Source organism: Pteropus vampyrus, unplaced genomic scaffold (assembly GCF_000151845.1).
Source record: "Pteropus vampyrus isolate Shadow unplaced genomic scaffold, Pvam_2.0 Scaffold503, whole genome shotgun sequence".
Taxonomy (NCBI): domain Eukaryota; kingdom Metazoa; phylum Chordata; class Mammalia; order Chiroptera; family Pteropodidae; genus Pteropus; species Pteropus vampyrus.
The window spans coordinates 455,989-472,686 of record NW_011889284.1 but is presented as its reverse complement, the minus strand read 5'-3'; the positions used below and the strand labels follow the sequence as shown (position 1 = coordinate 472,686).

The window sequence follows — 16,698 nt, the reverse complement described above, 5'->3', positions numbered from 1 at the left end:
TCTTTGTGAACTGAAGAGAGGGGACAGGAGCTAGAGCAGGCATGAGAGGGTTTAAATGCTAAATGGGAAAAAGCCAGTAGAGAGGGAGAGAATGAAAGATACGAGTTATCCTGATCAAATTTTTGACTCTCAGAGAAGCTCAAGAGACCCACAAGCAATGCTCTAACTAACCCCCTCTCCCTGGCCCATGCCTCTTCCCTATTCCCAAGCGTGGTGAGTAAGTAACCTTAATGGCGACACCTACTGGATTAAAAGGGCACTGCTTCAATTCTTCACTCTCCTCTCTTCATGCACCTACTCAAAAGAGCATCTTATTATGCTGGTCTTCTGACCACTCCAAATTATTGTCACCTCTTTGTTCATTGCTAGACCAGCCTAGGAGATGCAATGCTATTAAGTAAGCTTATCCTCTCCCCACCCAGCCCACAGAACCCTTTGACCACCTCTGTGTCTCTCAGTCACTCTCTCCACAAGGAGGCAGAACACAGGAGGGATGGAAGGGACCAGAAAGGATAGTCCACCAGCGGTAGTCAGGTGGCCACTGCTGGTGAGCACAGGTGGATGTTTCTCACTTATGCAATATCCTAGGATTGTGCAGAGCTTAAACTGTGGTTCTGGAGTCAGAATAACTGGTTTCAAATCCCTGTTAGCTGTGAGACTCAGGGCTAGAGACTTGGTCTCTCCGTGTCTCTAATGAGAAATCTCTTGGAACCTCAGTTCTCATCTAGAAAGTAGAGCTGATAGAGCCAACCTCCTGAATTTGTTGCGAAGATAAAATGAGAGAACGCACATAAGCCCAGCATAGCGAGTGACAAAGGGCACTATCCCAAATGTCAACTGTTATCATCACCCCCGAAAGATGCCTGACGGGTCTGACAATGATTGAGATGGGAATGAGGGGAATAATCCATATCACTCTTTCTGCCCTTCTGACTTCCCACTTCCACACTTTTACCATCAAACCCTACGCTGCTTCAAGACCTGTGTCACCTCTTCCAAAAAGTTTTGTCTTATTATACCCGACCCACCATCTCTAGATCAGTAGCAAATCTCCTTGGCTTAATTCCCAGAGCACCTATCATCTTGTGTCTTGTCTCACTCTGCAGCTCCTATTTCAACCAACCTAATTTATTTATTCAGCGAGCATGTATTGAGTGTCCTCTCTGCACCAGGTACTGTTCAAGGTACTGAATAGTGAACAAGACAGACTCATGGAGTGAACATCCTAGTGGGGGAGTAACCATGAAGCAAGTACACAACAAAGTACACATGATGTCAGGTAGCGATAAATGCCTTTAAGAAAATACAGGAGGATAAGAGGAAGAAAGTGAGGGGTGGGGTGGGTGGGATCAGAGAGGCCAGGAAAGGCTCAGGAATGAGCAAAGGTAAAATCCCTGAAATGAGAATGAGTGTTTCATAAAGCAATCAGTGTGGCTGGTATGGAGTGAGTGAGGGGAGATGGGGTAAGAGTGGGGGGTGGATTTTGATTTGTAACGTAAGCATTATCAAAAAACAGGAAGTGTTATGATCTGAATTGTTTTGGTTGAGGTATAGAATAACTGAGTGAAATGTATAAATCTCACATGAACAACTCAGGGAACACACACACACACACACACACACACACACACACACACGTGACCACCCCGAGGTCAAGATATAGAACATTTCTATCACCACAGAGGATTTCTTTATGCCCTTCCCCAATCAATACTCTCTCCCACCCTATTGAATAACCATTATTTTTACTTCTATTGCCATAGATTAATTTCGCTTGATCTTGAACTTCTTAAATAGAATCATACAGTATGTAGTCTTATGTGTCTGGCTTCTTTTACTCAGTATTATGACTGTGAGATTCATTCGTGCAGGTTATTTGTTCTTTTTTGTTGCTATGTGGTATTCCACTGTAAGAATACACCATAATTGATTTGTCCATTCGCCCGTTGAAGGACACTGGTTTTTTTTCCAATTTCTCTATCATAAATAAAACTGCTATGATCATTGCTGTCCATGTCTTTTGGTGAACATAAGTACTAATTTCTCTTGGTTATGCATCTAGGAGGGAGCAGAAATGCTAGGTCAGAGTTGAGGTATACATTTAGTTTGAGTAAGTGCTTCCAGACAATTTTCCAAAGTGTCTGGACCACTTTACACTACCACTAGCAGTGTCTAAAAGTTCCGCTTGCTCCACAACCTCACTGACACTTTGCATTGCCACTCTTTTTAATTTTAGCCATACATGGTCTGATTTATGTTTCTAAAAGAGCACTCTGGCTGCAGTGTAGAGAACCGACTGGTGGGATTAGGGGCGAGTTGGATTGAGGAAGCTAAGAGCCCAGGTAGGAGGCTTGTGTAGTTGCCGAGGGAAGGCATAAAAGTGGTTTGCAGTAAGTGGTAATAGAGGAGTCATAAAGAAGTGGACAATCGAGGATATGTGTGTCCATGTATATATATACATACACACACACATATATATATCCAGGATATATTCTAGAATTGTAGCCAATGGGACTGGCCAATAAGATAAATGAGGGATGAGAGAAATAGCCATTAAGGATGAGTCCTATATTCTCGCCTAGACAACCTGGGTGGATGAAAGGACTATTTTCTGAAAGTCAGAACATTGAGGAAATAACAGATACAGGACGAGAGAAGGTTAAGCCCTCATGTGCAGCTGTTTGAGTACATGATGTCTCCTGGAGCTTAGGTTCTGGATGCCCCACACCTTATATCTAACTGGTAAATATTGTTTTTGTGAAGAGTGCTTGCTGTCTGCAGTGGACAGATCTGGGTTAGAGGCTCAGGTCCACCCCATCGCTTGCCCGGTCACTTGGACCTTATGCTAAGACTGCCCAGCCTCCATCTTCCTCCTTATAGTATTAGAATTAAATAAGATCACGTATCTCTGGCACCTGAAACATGTAAGAACTAAAACATTTACTCTTCCAAGTTCCAGGCACTATATGACATGTCTCATGAGGCTGGCACATTTTCCTCTCATCCACATTTTCAATGTCACTCCAGAACGATTCTGTTGAAGAGCCCAGCACATTGAGATACAGTCCCCTCTCCCCTCCATCGGCTCTTCCCTAGCCTCAAAGAAACAGAATGGAGAACAGCAGATGGGTTGATTCATAGACTTTATCGGCTTTTTCTCCATCCAGCAGTTTCGGCAAAGACAACTGAGCTTGTACAGTACACACAGTTCACTCTGTTAAAGCTGTGGGCACAGGGAGGGGTCCGGGAGCCCCTTGGGAGGCAGCAGGGCAGGTGTCAAGGCTAGGAGAGGGCAGCAGCCAAGACCGGACCAGTGGGCCCCAGCGTTCGTGGAGATTGTGGGAGCTGGAGTGAGAAGGCTGCGGAGAGGGGTCGGGGCTGCAGGGAGAGGATGGGGCATCTGCAATTGTAAGAAAGAGGCAGGAAGCAGGAGGGGGGCCTTGGTCACTGTCTGGAAGAAAAGGAGGGGGTGGGACACAGCTTCTGTGTTTTTGGGGGTGGGGGTGAGGAATCCATAGATATTTTTTGTGGCAGGAACAAGACAGGCCACTGTATAAAAGGGACTGTACAACATAATCTATGATACATTGTTTACATATGATACAAGGCTCTTTCCCTCTTAGTTTTAAAAAATAAATTTACAATTCCAGAGCTTTTGATAAAAAATATATACACCCTCAGAGCAGGAGCAGCAACTGATTTTGCTGCTGCTGCCGCTGCTGCCTCTTCAGAAGGGAAAGAGGGTGAGACTGTGCCAGGACACCTCACCCAGTAGCTGCCAGGAGCCCCTGCACCCCTCAGCCCTAGAAGCCCATGATGGGAGAGGGAGGGGAAGCAGAGAGGTAATAAAGGCATCACTAGAGTCCAGTTTGCCTTTACTGTCTCTGCTATTCCCTCCCCCCCACTTTGGGGGTCTGTCTGCCCCAGGTACAAGAGTCCATCCCACCCCAGCTTTGATGAGGAAGACCAAGGGGGAGTCAAAACAGGGAAGGGGATAGAGATCATGTTCTTGGTGTCACACACAGAGCCAGAAGAGGGATGATAACTCCCTTCTTAGCAGTGAGACACCCCAGAAGCAAGAGTATGGGCAGCAGGCACGCCTACCTCCTGATACCACCATGCCCTACCCCACTGTAACACAGAGGGAGGGTCCCATAGGCAGCCGAGGCCTGTGTTTCCCTGAGCATCCTTTATCCTCCCATTGGAGCCCACCCATGGACCTTCAGGAGGCCTGACTGGGGGACTCAAAAGAGCAGATGGGTAAACACTCCTGCCTGCTGCTGCTCCCTGTCACAAGCAGCTTCACCCACAAGCCTGGGATTGCAGGGCAGCACGAGGAACTGAGCAGGAGTGGGCGAGGGGGGGAGCGGGGAAAGCACCCCACACCACACCGACCCAGGGGCAGAGTAGACAAGGGTAGCACCAAACAAAAGGACCCCCTCTCCACCCACAGCACACACAACATCCTCCCTCAATTACCAGATACACTCCTCTTTAAAGGGACACACACACACACACACACACACACACACAAGGGCAATATAATATTCAGGGGGGCGGGTACAGTCCTGACCAGGGAGAAGCCGGACTGGTGGTGGAGAGGAAGGCTGCCAGTCCCGCCCCCAATTCCGCTCTGCGAGGGAGATGTGGAGGGTGGACAGCTTTCCTTCTTGCTTGGGAAGAGGAGGTTGCAAACTCTATCTCTGGAACAGACCTCGATGGGAGGGGACAGAGGAAGAAGCTTTCTGCCTCCTTTTCCTGCAAAAGCAGGAAACAGCAGAGTATAGTTTTGCTTAAAGGAGCAAGAGGGAGAGGACTTCAGCAGGATGAACAGGCTTATGAGTCTAGGCGTCAGTTCATCCAACTCTTCCACGTGGGGCGGGAAGTTGTTCCAAGGGAAAGATGTCGGAGGTGGGTTGGGACTTCGTGCAAAGTGCTTGAGTGCCAGGTGCCTGAGGACCCTGGTGGGGACCGACTAAAACCTCTGTTCTCACTGACTATTAGCCTCCAGCTTGTAGGAAAGCTCAAAGAGGAGGTTCTGGTTGTCGATGACTTGGAACTGGCGTACATAAGCCTTGGTCTGCAGGTGATGGGGGGATGCCTCCATATCCAGGCCTGGAATGTCAAGAGAGAGGGGATCAGGCTGCTAGTCTCCCTTCTTCCTCTATACACATACCAGCCAGAGGAGAAGGGTGCAGATCGGGGCAGGTGTTGGGCAGGAGGGCCCCTGGGGAGGCCAAGGAGAGAATGGAGGACTGACGAGTTTAAGGAAATAAACATTTGAACTGGGAATTCTCCCCGGAACTGTCCCACTTAGTCAAAGCTCTACTTGTAATGCTCTCAGAACCCCATATACTCACAAAGGGGCCGGCTCCGGTATTTGCGGACTGTCCTCACTTTTTCGGCCACTGAATGCTGCGAGAGGACAAGGAATGAGGCCTGCAAAGGGCAGAAAGATGCTCCCCCCACCCCCGCCTCATGCTCCCCTTCCTTCAACCTCCATCTCTGTTGGTTTTATTTCCTCCAGTCCCCAATTCTGGAGGGTCTCTGAAAAACCAAAGAAATGGGCATAATAGGATGCCAGATGAGGGGGAGGTAGAGTTGCCCCTCAAGTTGCCTGTTAGCTTTGCCACCCGTGGGTGGGTTGCCACAGTGATGCCACCAGGAAGATAGCTGGGAGTCTGTCAGGCAAGCTGGGCACCATGGAGAAAGGCTGCTGTCTTTAGGGGGGGGTGCCAGGAGAGGGGGAGGATGCCAGCCCCCCAACTCATGGGATTGGGGCTGTCAGTGCCACTCACCAGCTTCTCGATGTTCACCAAACCATCCACAAGGGTCTTACTCCCTTCATGCAGGAAAGTCAGGTCTAGGGGATGGGGAGAGAATAAAGTAAGAGAGGCAGTCCAAAGGGACCTTCCCCTCCCTTGGAATTCACTCAGTCTTGGGGACCTCCTCTCCTGTGGGCACTCAGAGCAGAGTTGGGAGGGGACTGAGAGTCAGAACTGGGGCATGAAGAATGTGGATAGAGGAGCACAATTTGGGAAGACACTCACCTTTGAGAATCAGAGGCACGAAAGGAATCACGGGGGCTTTCATCTTGGAGATCACGTCTCGGTAGCTTTTGTGGTTCCTGCAAGGGTCCTGGCATTCCACGGAAGAGGGATAAAGGGACAGATAGGCCAGTGTACCCCAAAGACATCTCCCATTCCCTCCCTCATCCCCCTGCCCTAGCTAACATCTCCAATCAGATAGGAGTGTGAATGGATGTGTGCTGGGAGTGTGCTGGGGTGGAGCTTGACTACTCTCCCCGCTCCTCCAGGGGAAACAGCGTAACAATCCTCCAGCATGGTAGTGGTGGGGGTGTGGGTGGGGGGTCCTAGGCACTAAAAACCTTGAAAGGGAAGCTTGAGGGACGTTTATGGGAACAGAGAGTCTCTGGGGTACAAGTCCAGGGGCAGATAAAAGAGCCAAACCCACTTACTGTCAAGTTCTCAAATTTGCGGAACAAGTTCTTGAATTTCCCTGGCAGCTTCTGCAGAGAGTTTGAAGGAAGGAGAAGGAATGTCAGAAAGGAGCTCCTTGGGTTTTATGGGAGCTTCTGACTAATCCCCAGGTGTTAGAGGAGGAAAGGGTCTGAGTGTCTTGAAGAAGGCTGGGAAGCAGGTGAGTGCGGAAGTGGAGCCGTTCTCGGATGGGTCTGGGGAGCTGGAAGCAGCCCAGAGGAATGAATTATTCAGGAGAAATAAAGGTCTCTGCTTATGCATGTGCCATGCACCACGGTGCCTCACTGAGTGCGCGCTGAAATCCAACAGCCAAATCAGCGACCTGGCCTGGGCTGCCTGCCCTCCCACTCAGGCGGGATTCTGCCTTGTTCCTAATCTGCGCGAGGACAGGGTCGGTTAGCCCAGCTGTGAGCCCTGGATTCTATCTGCCAGAAGAGGGCGCCTCCTTCCAATTGGGGTGAGCCCAGGATGTCAAGACTGAGGCTGGAGGCCAAGATCCCCAGGTGGGCCAGCATACACGCGAGCAGAGGAAAGGGAAGAGGTCGCATCACCTCCCAGGTGAGCCTCAGGCGGCTGACCGCGGCGTTGTCCAGTCCCATAACCACGGCGTAGAAGGACAGCAGGTCCTGATTCTGCTTGCAGCTGCGGGGTTGGGAGAAGGGGTCAGTGGGCGCTCAGGTGGCCCGGTTGCAGGCCCGATGTCCGCGCTTGGGCTCCCCAGCCAGCCGCACTCACATGGCAGCGATCTTGATGAACTTTTTGAGCAGCTGCGCGCGCTTGCCCGCGGCCTCGCAGAGTAGCACCTCGGTGGCCACCCAGTGGGTGACCTCACTGCAGCGCTGCAGCAGCAGCTCCAGGTTAGCGGTCTCCCGGCGGCCGCGCTCCCCGTGGAACACGTAGTCCACGAACTCCAGCTGCACCCACGGTGGTGAAGGGGCGGCCAGGGCGTAGGGGGAGTGGGTGGGAAGATGGCAGTGCAAAATGGTGAGGACAGAAAGGCAGGAGGGCGGGGGCGGGAGGAGTAGAAAATAGAAAAAACGGAGACAGGACAAGATGCGACAGAGATGGGGGAAAAAAACAGCCAACGTGAATAATATTCCACTATCTATTGAGAATTTACTAGGTGCGGGGCACTTGAACCACCTGATAGACGTTATAGTCATTGCTTTATTTCTTTAATAGTGAATATTTTTCAAATACAAACCATGGGTCAAGTTCATTGTACGCAGCACTTGGGCCCTGAACCATCATGCTAGGGGTTCTCTCTCTCTGCTGGCTTTTTTTTTTTTTTTTTTTTTCTCAGATGCAGGAACAAAGGCTTAGAAAGGTTCTACAGTGCATTGCTGGAGGGCATGCTGCAAAGTGAGCTTTCTAAACTGGGACTTTAGCTGCAGACACTGCCTCCCTCCAAGCCCCCACATTTGGCACATTTCTCCCTCCAGGCCCCCAGCACAGCACCAGCCTCAGTGCCCACCTCGTGCACACATCTGAACAGCTCCCAGTGGAAGGCAGTAAGGTGGTTGGCTATGTCCTCAGGCTCCACTCGGTGGATCTCGGTGTCTCCAGGAGAGACCTGGATTTCCTCAGGGAGCGGCACCTGGTGGCAGGCAGGGGCACAGGTCTGGGCTTCTGAGTTTCTGCTCACAGATCCTCACAGTCCTCGGTCCCGCCAAGGCCTTGTGAAGACATTCTTACCAAGGACTCATAGCTGTCTCGAGTGCAGGCAAATAGGTGGCTGTTGATGCCCAATGTGGTGAAGACACAGTCTTCGGTCGGCTGGAGAAGGACCTTTTCTGCAGAAGAACGAGCTGCTCTGCCTCAGCCCCGGCCACCTGCACCCTCACACATCCCAGCCACTGTCTCCATCCCATTCAGAAACTCCTCACCTGCATAGACACATTCTAGACTAATGGGATTTGTGTTATCACCAGTGTATGCCATGTTTCCCTCAAGTTTTTCAAATAACGATTTCTTTTGCATTTATAACCTCTTTTTTGCTCCCAATGTTCTTTCTCAGCCCTTCTCTCATTCTTTCATCCCTGTGACACTGGAAAAGCAGGATTTATTTTCCCCATGATAGAAGGAAATAAGGCTATGGTTACACTGCAGGCTTTTTGCCTTTCCACAGAAATTGGAAACATAGGATCCTTAGGTACTTCAGGGGGTTAAAGGACTAGGTCCCAAGGCGAGTTAGAGGCAGGCACCCAGATCATCATCCAAGTATCCTGGACCAGTGCTTCCTAAACTTTGATGTTCATAGAATAGACTGGGGATCTTGTTAAAAGTTACATTCCAAATCAGCAGGTCTGAAATGCTGCATTTTTAAAAAGCTCCCAAATGCTGCTCATTTGGTGGCTGGTTCTGAGTAGCCAGGGCCTAAAAGTCAGTTTTGCCCCACTCCAGGGCACTAAGCTTGTGAGTTTCTCTCCTGGGCCCCAGCCCAGCTCTTCCTGACCCTCACCTCCAGAGGAGGCCACAGCTACCAGGATGAGAGAATCCTCACGCCCCGCAGGCTCTTCCGAGTACTGCAGTTTCTCCGTCACAGAGCCCAAAATGTCCTGCACAGACGCTGAGAGGCGGCTGCGTATGGTCACATAAGAGTGGTCAGGCATGTAGACCCGGCAGAAGACTGGACAGAGACAGGAAGGTGTTTTTTTGTTTTTTTGTTTTTTATCGGAAGGCAGAATGGCAGCACTGGCACAGTCTCGTCCAGGGCACCTCTGTTCCCCATCCCAACCCACCCCTAACCCTATATTGGTTGGCCTCTGAGAAAGATGCAGTAAAAAGAATGGTTCTACTACCCAGGGACATTCAACAGAGGGGTCCCAAGACCCAGAGACCCCTGCCCCTCCTAATGTCCACACTCACTCTCATCGGAGCCCCGGAAGGCCACTCGGGTCTGCAGACAGGAGTCTATCCGACGGAAGTGGCGAAAGAGTGGCTTCACCTGCTTGCTGGGTGGCTGAGTCTCCTCTGGGATCCTGGCATGGATACAGCTAGGCATCAGGAAGCCCTGCCAGGCATATGGAGCGCCAGGCAGGCTACATCAAGCAAGGATATCAGAACTAGGTCAAGGAGGCAGTGGCGTCAGGTTCAGAGAATGGTGAAGGGGATCAGAAGAGAGGACATTGGCCAGCAGGGACAACTGTCTGAGTGACCCAAATCAAATGCCACCTCTTCTATGAATTCTTCTCTGATTCATCCCACTCAGCAGGATAGGTTACTTTTTCTTTTTTCTTTTCTTTTCTTTTTTTTTTTTGCCTCAGCTAATATTTGTTTAGGTTCATGTCTTATCTCTTCTACAAGATTGAGAGCTTTTGAGGGCTGGGATTAGTTCTTACTGAATTTTTTTTTCATCCTCCAGGCCCAGCACATTGCTTGGCACATGGCAGGTGTAAGTCACCAGCTATTTGCTGAATTTTGCCAGCAAGGACTTCACAGTCTGGGAGAGAGACAGATGTGCACGCAGCTACTTCTAACATAAGGCGGGAGGTGTTAGGTATTATAACAAAGGTACAAGGAGAGTTATGTTGGTATGGGGGAGGGAGAAAGCTACTCCTAAAAAGAGGATCTGGGAAGCTTTCATTAAGAAGATGGGATTTGACCTAGCCCTTAAAGGACAACAGGAAGAGGAGGGGGTGGGAGGAGGTCCTTCTGGAATAAACCATATAGTTGAGAAAGCACCGGAGTTCAGGGAATGGGGTATATAGGAAATGTCATGGGTATAGGGGGATGTGGGAGATGAAATGGGAAGGATTAGCAGAAGGCAGAAAGAGAAGAGTTCTAAATACTGTGCTAGGATGTTGAAGCTTTGTCTTGTAGGCAATGGGGAGCCATGGATGTTTTTGAAACAGGAGCATGATGTCAAGTTGGAAAGATCTCTCTGGTGTCAACATAAGAAAGGAGAGGACACAAGACCATACACTGAAGCCCTGGATAGGAGGCCGTAGCAATAATCCAGGTGAGAGATAATGAGGCCTAAACAAGGGTTGTAGTGGTGGGGATGGAGTGGAGAGCAAATGAAAGGGCCGAAGGGGATGGATGGATGGCTAGATGGATGGATGCATGCATGCATGCATGCATGCTTGCATACAGTGGTGTTCTAAAGCCAGCTCACATTGGCTCATGAAAGTGCATTTTTAAATTTTGGAGGATTTTGCTAACTGGTTTTTAAATAAAACCATTAAAAAATATGTGTGTGTTTCTAATCTTACAGCCAAATTATTACTGAAAAAGTAATTTCTTAATTATTTTACTACGTTTCACTATTATCTATGCTCTTCAGGTTATTTATATCTACATTATTTGTAAGGTAAAAATCCTACATAATGGTCTGCACATCTCTTCCCAACTTCACATTCCGTGATGTCATGTGGATAGCCTGAAATCAGGTATGGTAAGAGAATTTCCACCATAGAAATCAGCAAAAGCTACAAATCAGGGTCCTTTTTCCTGACGTGCTCGTTGTTAAATATTTACCAGTACACCATTAGACTGACAAATAAATGGATGGGAGAATGGACAAAAAAGCGATTTGAGACAGTGCTTTGTGCTACTCTCCAGTAAGAGAAAGGGACTGATATAAAACCATATTGGAGCCACAAGGCCAGAGGCAGCTCCTGTAAGACAGGAACATGGAGGACTTCTTTCCTGTCCCCTTCCCCAACCCATTCCCCTCACTTTAGCTCCACTGTTTCCACAAGCTGGTGCAGCCTCAGTGTGTCCTCACGGAGGTCCTGATAAAGGGACTCATCCTTCATAATCAGCAGATACAGATCCTGGGGAGAGGAGGAGAGAGGTAAGGGCAGGGGTCTCATCCCAAGCATTACTCTCTGTAAGGGCTGGAGCAGCGTCTCTATGCCTTCAAGCATAGAAGAGCCATATAAGCTAGGGCCCACTGACATCTTTTTCTTCCAGTATCCCGTTTGACGAGTATGGCTCCTTCAAAGGGGACCCCTTCCAGAGCTAATAGCCTGCTCACCCACCTTCTCTTCCCAGTCCCACCTTGATGATATGGCCGGCCCCCTCTTCCTCCTGCAGCAGCCCCTGGTAGGTGTCCAAGAAATGAAGGAGCATGGCTAGACAGGCCTGCTTCCGGCCCAGCCCCTCAGGGCCTTCCATGCCTCCTGCCCAAACAAAGCTGACCCCTAAGTTAAGAAAAAAGTTCTGGGCAGGCAGACCTGAGGAAACCAGGAAGGGAGATGAGAGGCTAAGCTACCTCCGAATATTCTCTAAGTTTGGAGCCAGGGAGAAAGGAGATCCAGGGGTCCCTGGAACCAAGACCCCTCATGCCCCAACCTAGGTTTTTCCTCAAAGTAGGCAGAGAATTTCTCTTGAGGATACCCTCACTGGACCCACCCAACCTCTGACCAGCCCACACCTGAATAGGAGGCTGATAAAAGCCACAAACCTGACCATGCCTCAATGTAAGGCCTGGTGTTTCAAAGAGAGCCTATGATAGTCTAGTCAGTGGCCTGACAGTTACAATTAGGTCCTAAAATAACTCAGTGAGAGGCCCTATGCTTAAATGAGACCCTATGCATAGCCCAGCCAGTGGCTTGTCTCTAGTAGACCCTAATGAAGCCGTGACCTGATGTTTACATCAGACCCTGTAATAACTCACTGGGCAACCAGATGTTTAGAGTAACAATTCAGTGGGGAAAGAGGCATTCTTCATAGAATAATAACACCTTACATTTGTACAGGGCTTTGCAATCTACCAAGCACTCCCACATCTGCTATCAGATCTATCTCCACAGCAGCCCCAGCCCACACGTAGGCAGAGCAGGTGCTATTTACTCCCATTTTACAGAATAGGAAACTGAGGCCTCAGGAGGTTAGGTGATTTGCCCAAGGTCACACAGCTGGTGAGTAGAAAAACTGGGGCTAAAACCCAAGTATGTTTTCTCAGGGAGAGCTTAGGCCCTGACATCATGTGTGAGATGGAGATAATGAGTCCCTCCTGACCACTCCTTTTGCTAGCTCCACGAAAGGATATTACTGGTGTAGCTCCTGCAGAAATTTCTCCGTAGGGAGGAAGAGAGAATGGGTGAGGACGATGTCATCCAGCAGGATATCTGTAGAGAACAATTGGCGCCACTGATGTCAGAAGGGCACTTCCAGGACCCAGCTGGGCACTCACCACGCCCCTCTCTTGCCTCTAAGGGTGAGTCCTCGTTTGCCAGACTGGAGCCCCAGCCACCTGCCCTGTCATGCTCTGTGAACGCACGTGCGCGCGCACGCGCGCACACACACACACACACACACACACACACGCACACACGCACACACGTGTGAAGGCTCTGGGCAGCCGCTGCGGGGGTGGGGTTGGCAGCTGCCAAGGCAGCTGGAGGGGAGGGAGGGGGCACCCTTCAATGGCCACACCCACTTCTCTTCAATGTGTGTAGGAAGCTGGTCAGATAATACACCAAGCCTAAGATCTGCCCCCTGCTCCCAAAGAGGTAGCTCACAGAAGGGTCTCTAGACAAAGAGAACTTCCAAATACAGAGGTCAGGGTCAGCAGGGTGTGTGTACACAGGTATCCCTCCTCCCCTCCCCACTCCCTACTTAACAGCTTTGAGTTCCAGCTAGGCAGGTGAGAACCAGCCCCATTAAAAGAGAGAGGGAGGATTGCCATCTCTTTGATCCCAAAGCCTTTAAAAAAAGGAAACCCTGAGTCCTCTAGATGCCCAGAGATGGAAGGGTTAATGATGGAAGGTAGAGGAGTGTGGCTCCTCCTACTACCCTTTCCCCCTCCACACCCCCATCTGGGCCTGGCTCAGCCAGTCAGCCAGGTACAAGGTCGCCCTGACTTGCAGCCAGCCCTGGGGTGGGGCAGGGCCGCCTGGCACACACAGACAGGCTGGGTGTAGGGAGGGAGCCAGGTGTCTTCACCAGGACAGGTTAGGGCCAGGTCCCCAGGCAGGCACTGCCTCAGGACAAAACCAAGGTTTCTATTGGCCCTTGGCTCACCATCCCCTGGCCTCCAATTCTAGCCATCAAGATATAGAAGGAGAAGAACACAAGATCCTCTACTTCAACTCTTTCATTTTACAAATGAGAAACCAAGGCCCAGGGTTGGAAGGGCCTTGCCTGGACTAAGAACCTACACTTCCCTTTGTTCCTGAGGCAAGTAGAGTGTCAGGGTAGAACCAGTGGGTCAGATGGGCTGCTTAGATGTTTAAGAGACTGGCTAGTTTGGGGTACCTTCTGTAAGTCCCTGCTCCCACACACCCTGGGAGGTAACTAAAACGGCTTGAGAACATTAGTTACATTAGAGAATATCAGAGTGGCAGGTTAAGCTTATTCTTATTCACTCTGGGACTGGTCTGGGTTTTCCCAAACCAGTTACTCTGGGAATCCAGCTTGCCAGGCCAGATAATACAGGTGACAATCAATTCAGGAGTCTTCCACAGGGGAGACTGAGCAAAGTCTGTGGCACCAGGCATCATAAAGACAGTTTCTCCTTTTCCTTTTCTGTCCAGCTATCCTGCTGTGTTCTTAAAGTGAGTCTGAGAGCCTCTCTTCTCCCTCACCTTGATGTCCAGCTCCAGGGATGGGGACTAGGAATAGGGGTGCCCAACATCCTTCCTATACTCTTTATCCCACAGGAGAGGTAAGCCAGAGCAAAGGAAGAGGAGCATGGGGCAGAGTAGGGATGATATTGCTGTGGGGGCTACAGTTTGGCATCTGTCTCTTCCAAGGCAGGCTCTGGTCCAATGCACAGCCTCCCCAGGGAATGTGTCATAGAGACACAGGGTGTGTGGTGTAGGTGGGAAGTTATGGTTAGGAGAGCTGTGTGTGTCTGATACTTTTCTAATTAAATCCAAAAGGTGTCAGCTCCCCAGGGCAGCTACAGCCTGAACCAAAGGAAAGGACCCTGGTCTTGAGAAAAATCTAAGAGAGTGGAGCCCCATTCTACACACCTAGGCTAGGGCTCCCTGCAGAGATCTGAGAGCAAAGTATGAAACCCCCCTTGAGATCTTCAACCAAGGCTCCCAATCCCCAAACCCTGCTAGGCTTAGTGAAATGCTGAGAGCTAGACCTAAAGACCCACAGGTCTTCTATTTCAACCACTAACCAGCCATTTGGGGCTTCAGTTTCCTCAAAGTCCCCTTAGTAGGGCTGCTGGTGGGGAGTGGTGAAATAGCATCATCGTTTAGGGAATAAGCCTCTCAGGGTGTGGTTATTATTTCTGAAAGAGGCTGTGTGCTGAGGCCTGCCATGGAAAGGGCGGGAGTTGGAGGGGCTCAGACCCCCCTGAATGCTGCAGGGCCCTGATGTCTGCCCAGCCGGCTCTCCCCCAACACCACCTCTGAGTCAGCCTCCAACTAGAAAACTAGAATGCTTCCTTACCCACAAGCTACTAAGGACAGTGTATCCCTTTGCCAAAGCCCAAAAGGCAGCTTGAGCCCTGTGCCTGTCTGGTGTTGCCTCACTGAGTGGGCCAGCCCTCTGCTCTGGGCTTCTAAACAGATTTGGGGAATCCTGGAAGGTCTTTCAGGCTTGGGCACCTCTGGGCGGGGGGGAGGGGTGGCATGGGCTGCTCCGGGCAGCCTCCATCTTAGTGTGTCAGGCTCCAATTTTGGGGCCCCAGAAGGAGGTAATCAATATCAGGGACCCATGAGACTGGATAAAATGTCCAGGGGAAAGGAAGGGTGGCTTAAGGAGAGAAAGAGGTTCAGCTTCTCCAGCTGTGGTTGAGTCTGCTATAGGGAGGAAGATGGCTCTGCCACTTCTCTTCTGTGGAAGGGTCTGTTCCTCTGATGGGCCTCTACCCCACTTCAGCTGACCATTCAATCCCCCACCGAGGCTCCAGCACAGAGCCACCCCTACTTTCCAAGGGCAAGGAAGAGGAACCAAGTGACAATCCCTTACTCCAGGATGAATGAGCCGGCCAACTCCTTACCTGAGGCTGCGCTGTCCCTGGTGGCCCCTCCGGCCAGCCGCTCCAGGACCCGGTTTAGAAGATGCTCTGGCCGCTCAGGGGCGCCCAGGGGGGCCCAGGGCGGGGAAGTCAGGGGCTCGCTGGGGGAAAGCTCATCGGAGGAGTACGAGGAAGGGGAGCGCAGGGGCCCCCCTCCCCCGAGAGGTCCAGGTCCCGGCACCTCCTCTAGCTGCAGCCAACAGGGTCCCCCACTGCCAAGCTCCTCTGCGACCCCTGCCGGTTCTCCCCCTTCTTCCTCCGGGGGCGGCTCCAGCCCCGGCTCAGCGGGGGGCTCCCGTAGGAAAGCTGGGAGCAGCAGTCGAGACACGCTCTGACGCCGCTGCAGCGGCCGCGGTCCCCCCGCTGGACCGCCGCCCCCGCCAGGTCCGCCACCCCCTCCAGGCCCGCCGCAGCTCCCCGGAACCCCGCCGGGACCTCCAGCCACCGTTCGCCCCGCCAGCTGCGACGTCTGTTTCTTCAGAAATTTCTCCAGCGGCTTCATGCCCCCCCCACCCCTCTCCTAGGGGCCGCCGGGGGACCCAGGTGTCCCAGGCGCGGGCGGGGGGGGCGGGGACACGATGCTCAGAGCCGGAGGGGCAGAGCAGAGGGCCGTGCTAGGCGCCGGTTTGGGGGCCAGAGGTGCCTGAGGCTCGCTGGCCGGAGTCCAGTGGCCAGTGGCCGGGGGAGGTGCCAGAGGGAAGGAGTACCCGTTCTTAGCGGCGCCTCATGCCGCCTGCAGCCGGCACGGGATCCAAAGGGTGGGTAGGCTCCGGGGCCAGTGCCCGGGCTCTGCGTTCCTGGGCCGGGCTGCGGCGGCAGAGGCAGCGGGCGGAGCGCAAGCCTGAGAGGACGCGGCCGCGACAGCAGCGGCGGCTGCGCTTCTGACCGGGGGGAAGAGGGGGCGGGGGAAGGTGGCAGAATTGAGACCGCACCCCCTCCTCCAGTCCCCGCCCAGTCCCCGCCCCTGTCCTTCCTGGGTCCGTCCCCTGGGCAGCGCTAGGCTTGAACTTGGGTGTTGGGGATGATCACAAGGGCAGCAGTAAGGGCTTGAATAGCATTGGATGAAGTGTTCAGAGCAGATGCAGAAATTAAGGGTGAGGGTAGGGAAATGAATAACCAATGGAGAGGGATTCTGGCTTGGGGGCTTACAAGGACTCTTTAGTATTATTTCAAAGAACCAGGCTACTTGTACTCAGGTGAGGCTTACAAAGATTGCTGGTTGGGTGTCCATAACTCTCAACCTGGATAGTGTGCTCTGTTGCCATATAGGAA

General features: G+C 51.6%; 1 protein-coding gene across 2 annotated transcripts; it reads right to left on the bottom strand.

Moving 5' to 3' along the window:
• Positions 1 to 3,134: 3,134 nt before the first annotated feature.
• Positions 3,135 to 16,272, bottom strand: RAPGEFL1 (Rap guanine nucleotide exchange factor like 1). Of its 2 annotated transcripts, XM_011383053.2 has the most exons (15): positions 15,409 to 16,272; positions 12,499 to 12,577; positions 11,505 to 11,640; positions 11,181 to 11,278; positions 9,369 to 9,481; positions 8,962 to 9,129; positions 8,196 to 8,293; positions 7,975 to 8,097; positions 7,236 to 7,414; positions 7,052 to 7,142; positions 6,479 to 6,529; positions 6,051 to 6,138; positions 5,799 to 5,863; positions 5,361 to 5,415; positions 3,135 to 5,115 (listed from the first exon to the last, which is right to left on the bottom strand). In XM_011383053.2, exons 1-15 carry the CDS (start codon positions 15,926 to 15,928, stop codon positions 4,991 to 4,993), a joined length of 1,989 nt encoding a protein of 662 aa, XP_011381355.1. In that variant the 5' UTR covers positions 15,929 to 16,272; the 3' UTR covers positions 3,135 to 4,990. The 2 variants fall into 2 exon arrangements, with proteins under 2 accessions (XP_011381355.1, XP_011381356.1); XM_011383054.2 differs by lacking the exon at positions 8,962 to 9,129.
• Between the last annotated feature and the right edge of the window lie 426 nt (positions 16,273 to 16,698).

What these genes read in the sequence shown, in the direction of transcription:
- RAPGEFL1 (XM_011383053.2), bottom strand. Translation starts at nt 15,928, where the DNA reads ATGAAGCCGCTGGAGAAATTTCTGAAGAAACAGACGTCGCAGCTGGCG. An exon ending in CTTCCGGGGCTCCGATGAGA is followed by an intron (nt 9,130 to 9,368) that starts GTGAGTGTGGAC and finishes GTCTCTGTCCAG; the next exon opens with TCTTCTGCCGGGTCTACATG. An exon ending in GAGACAGCTATGAGTCCTTG is followed by an intron (nt 8,098 to 8,195) that starts GTAAGAATGTCT and finishes GCCTGCCACCAG; the next exon opens with GTGCCGCTCCCTGAGGAAAT.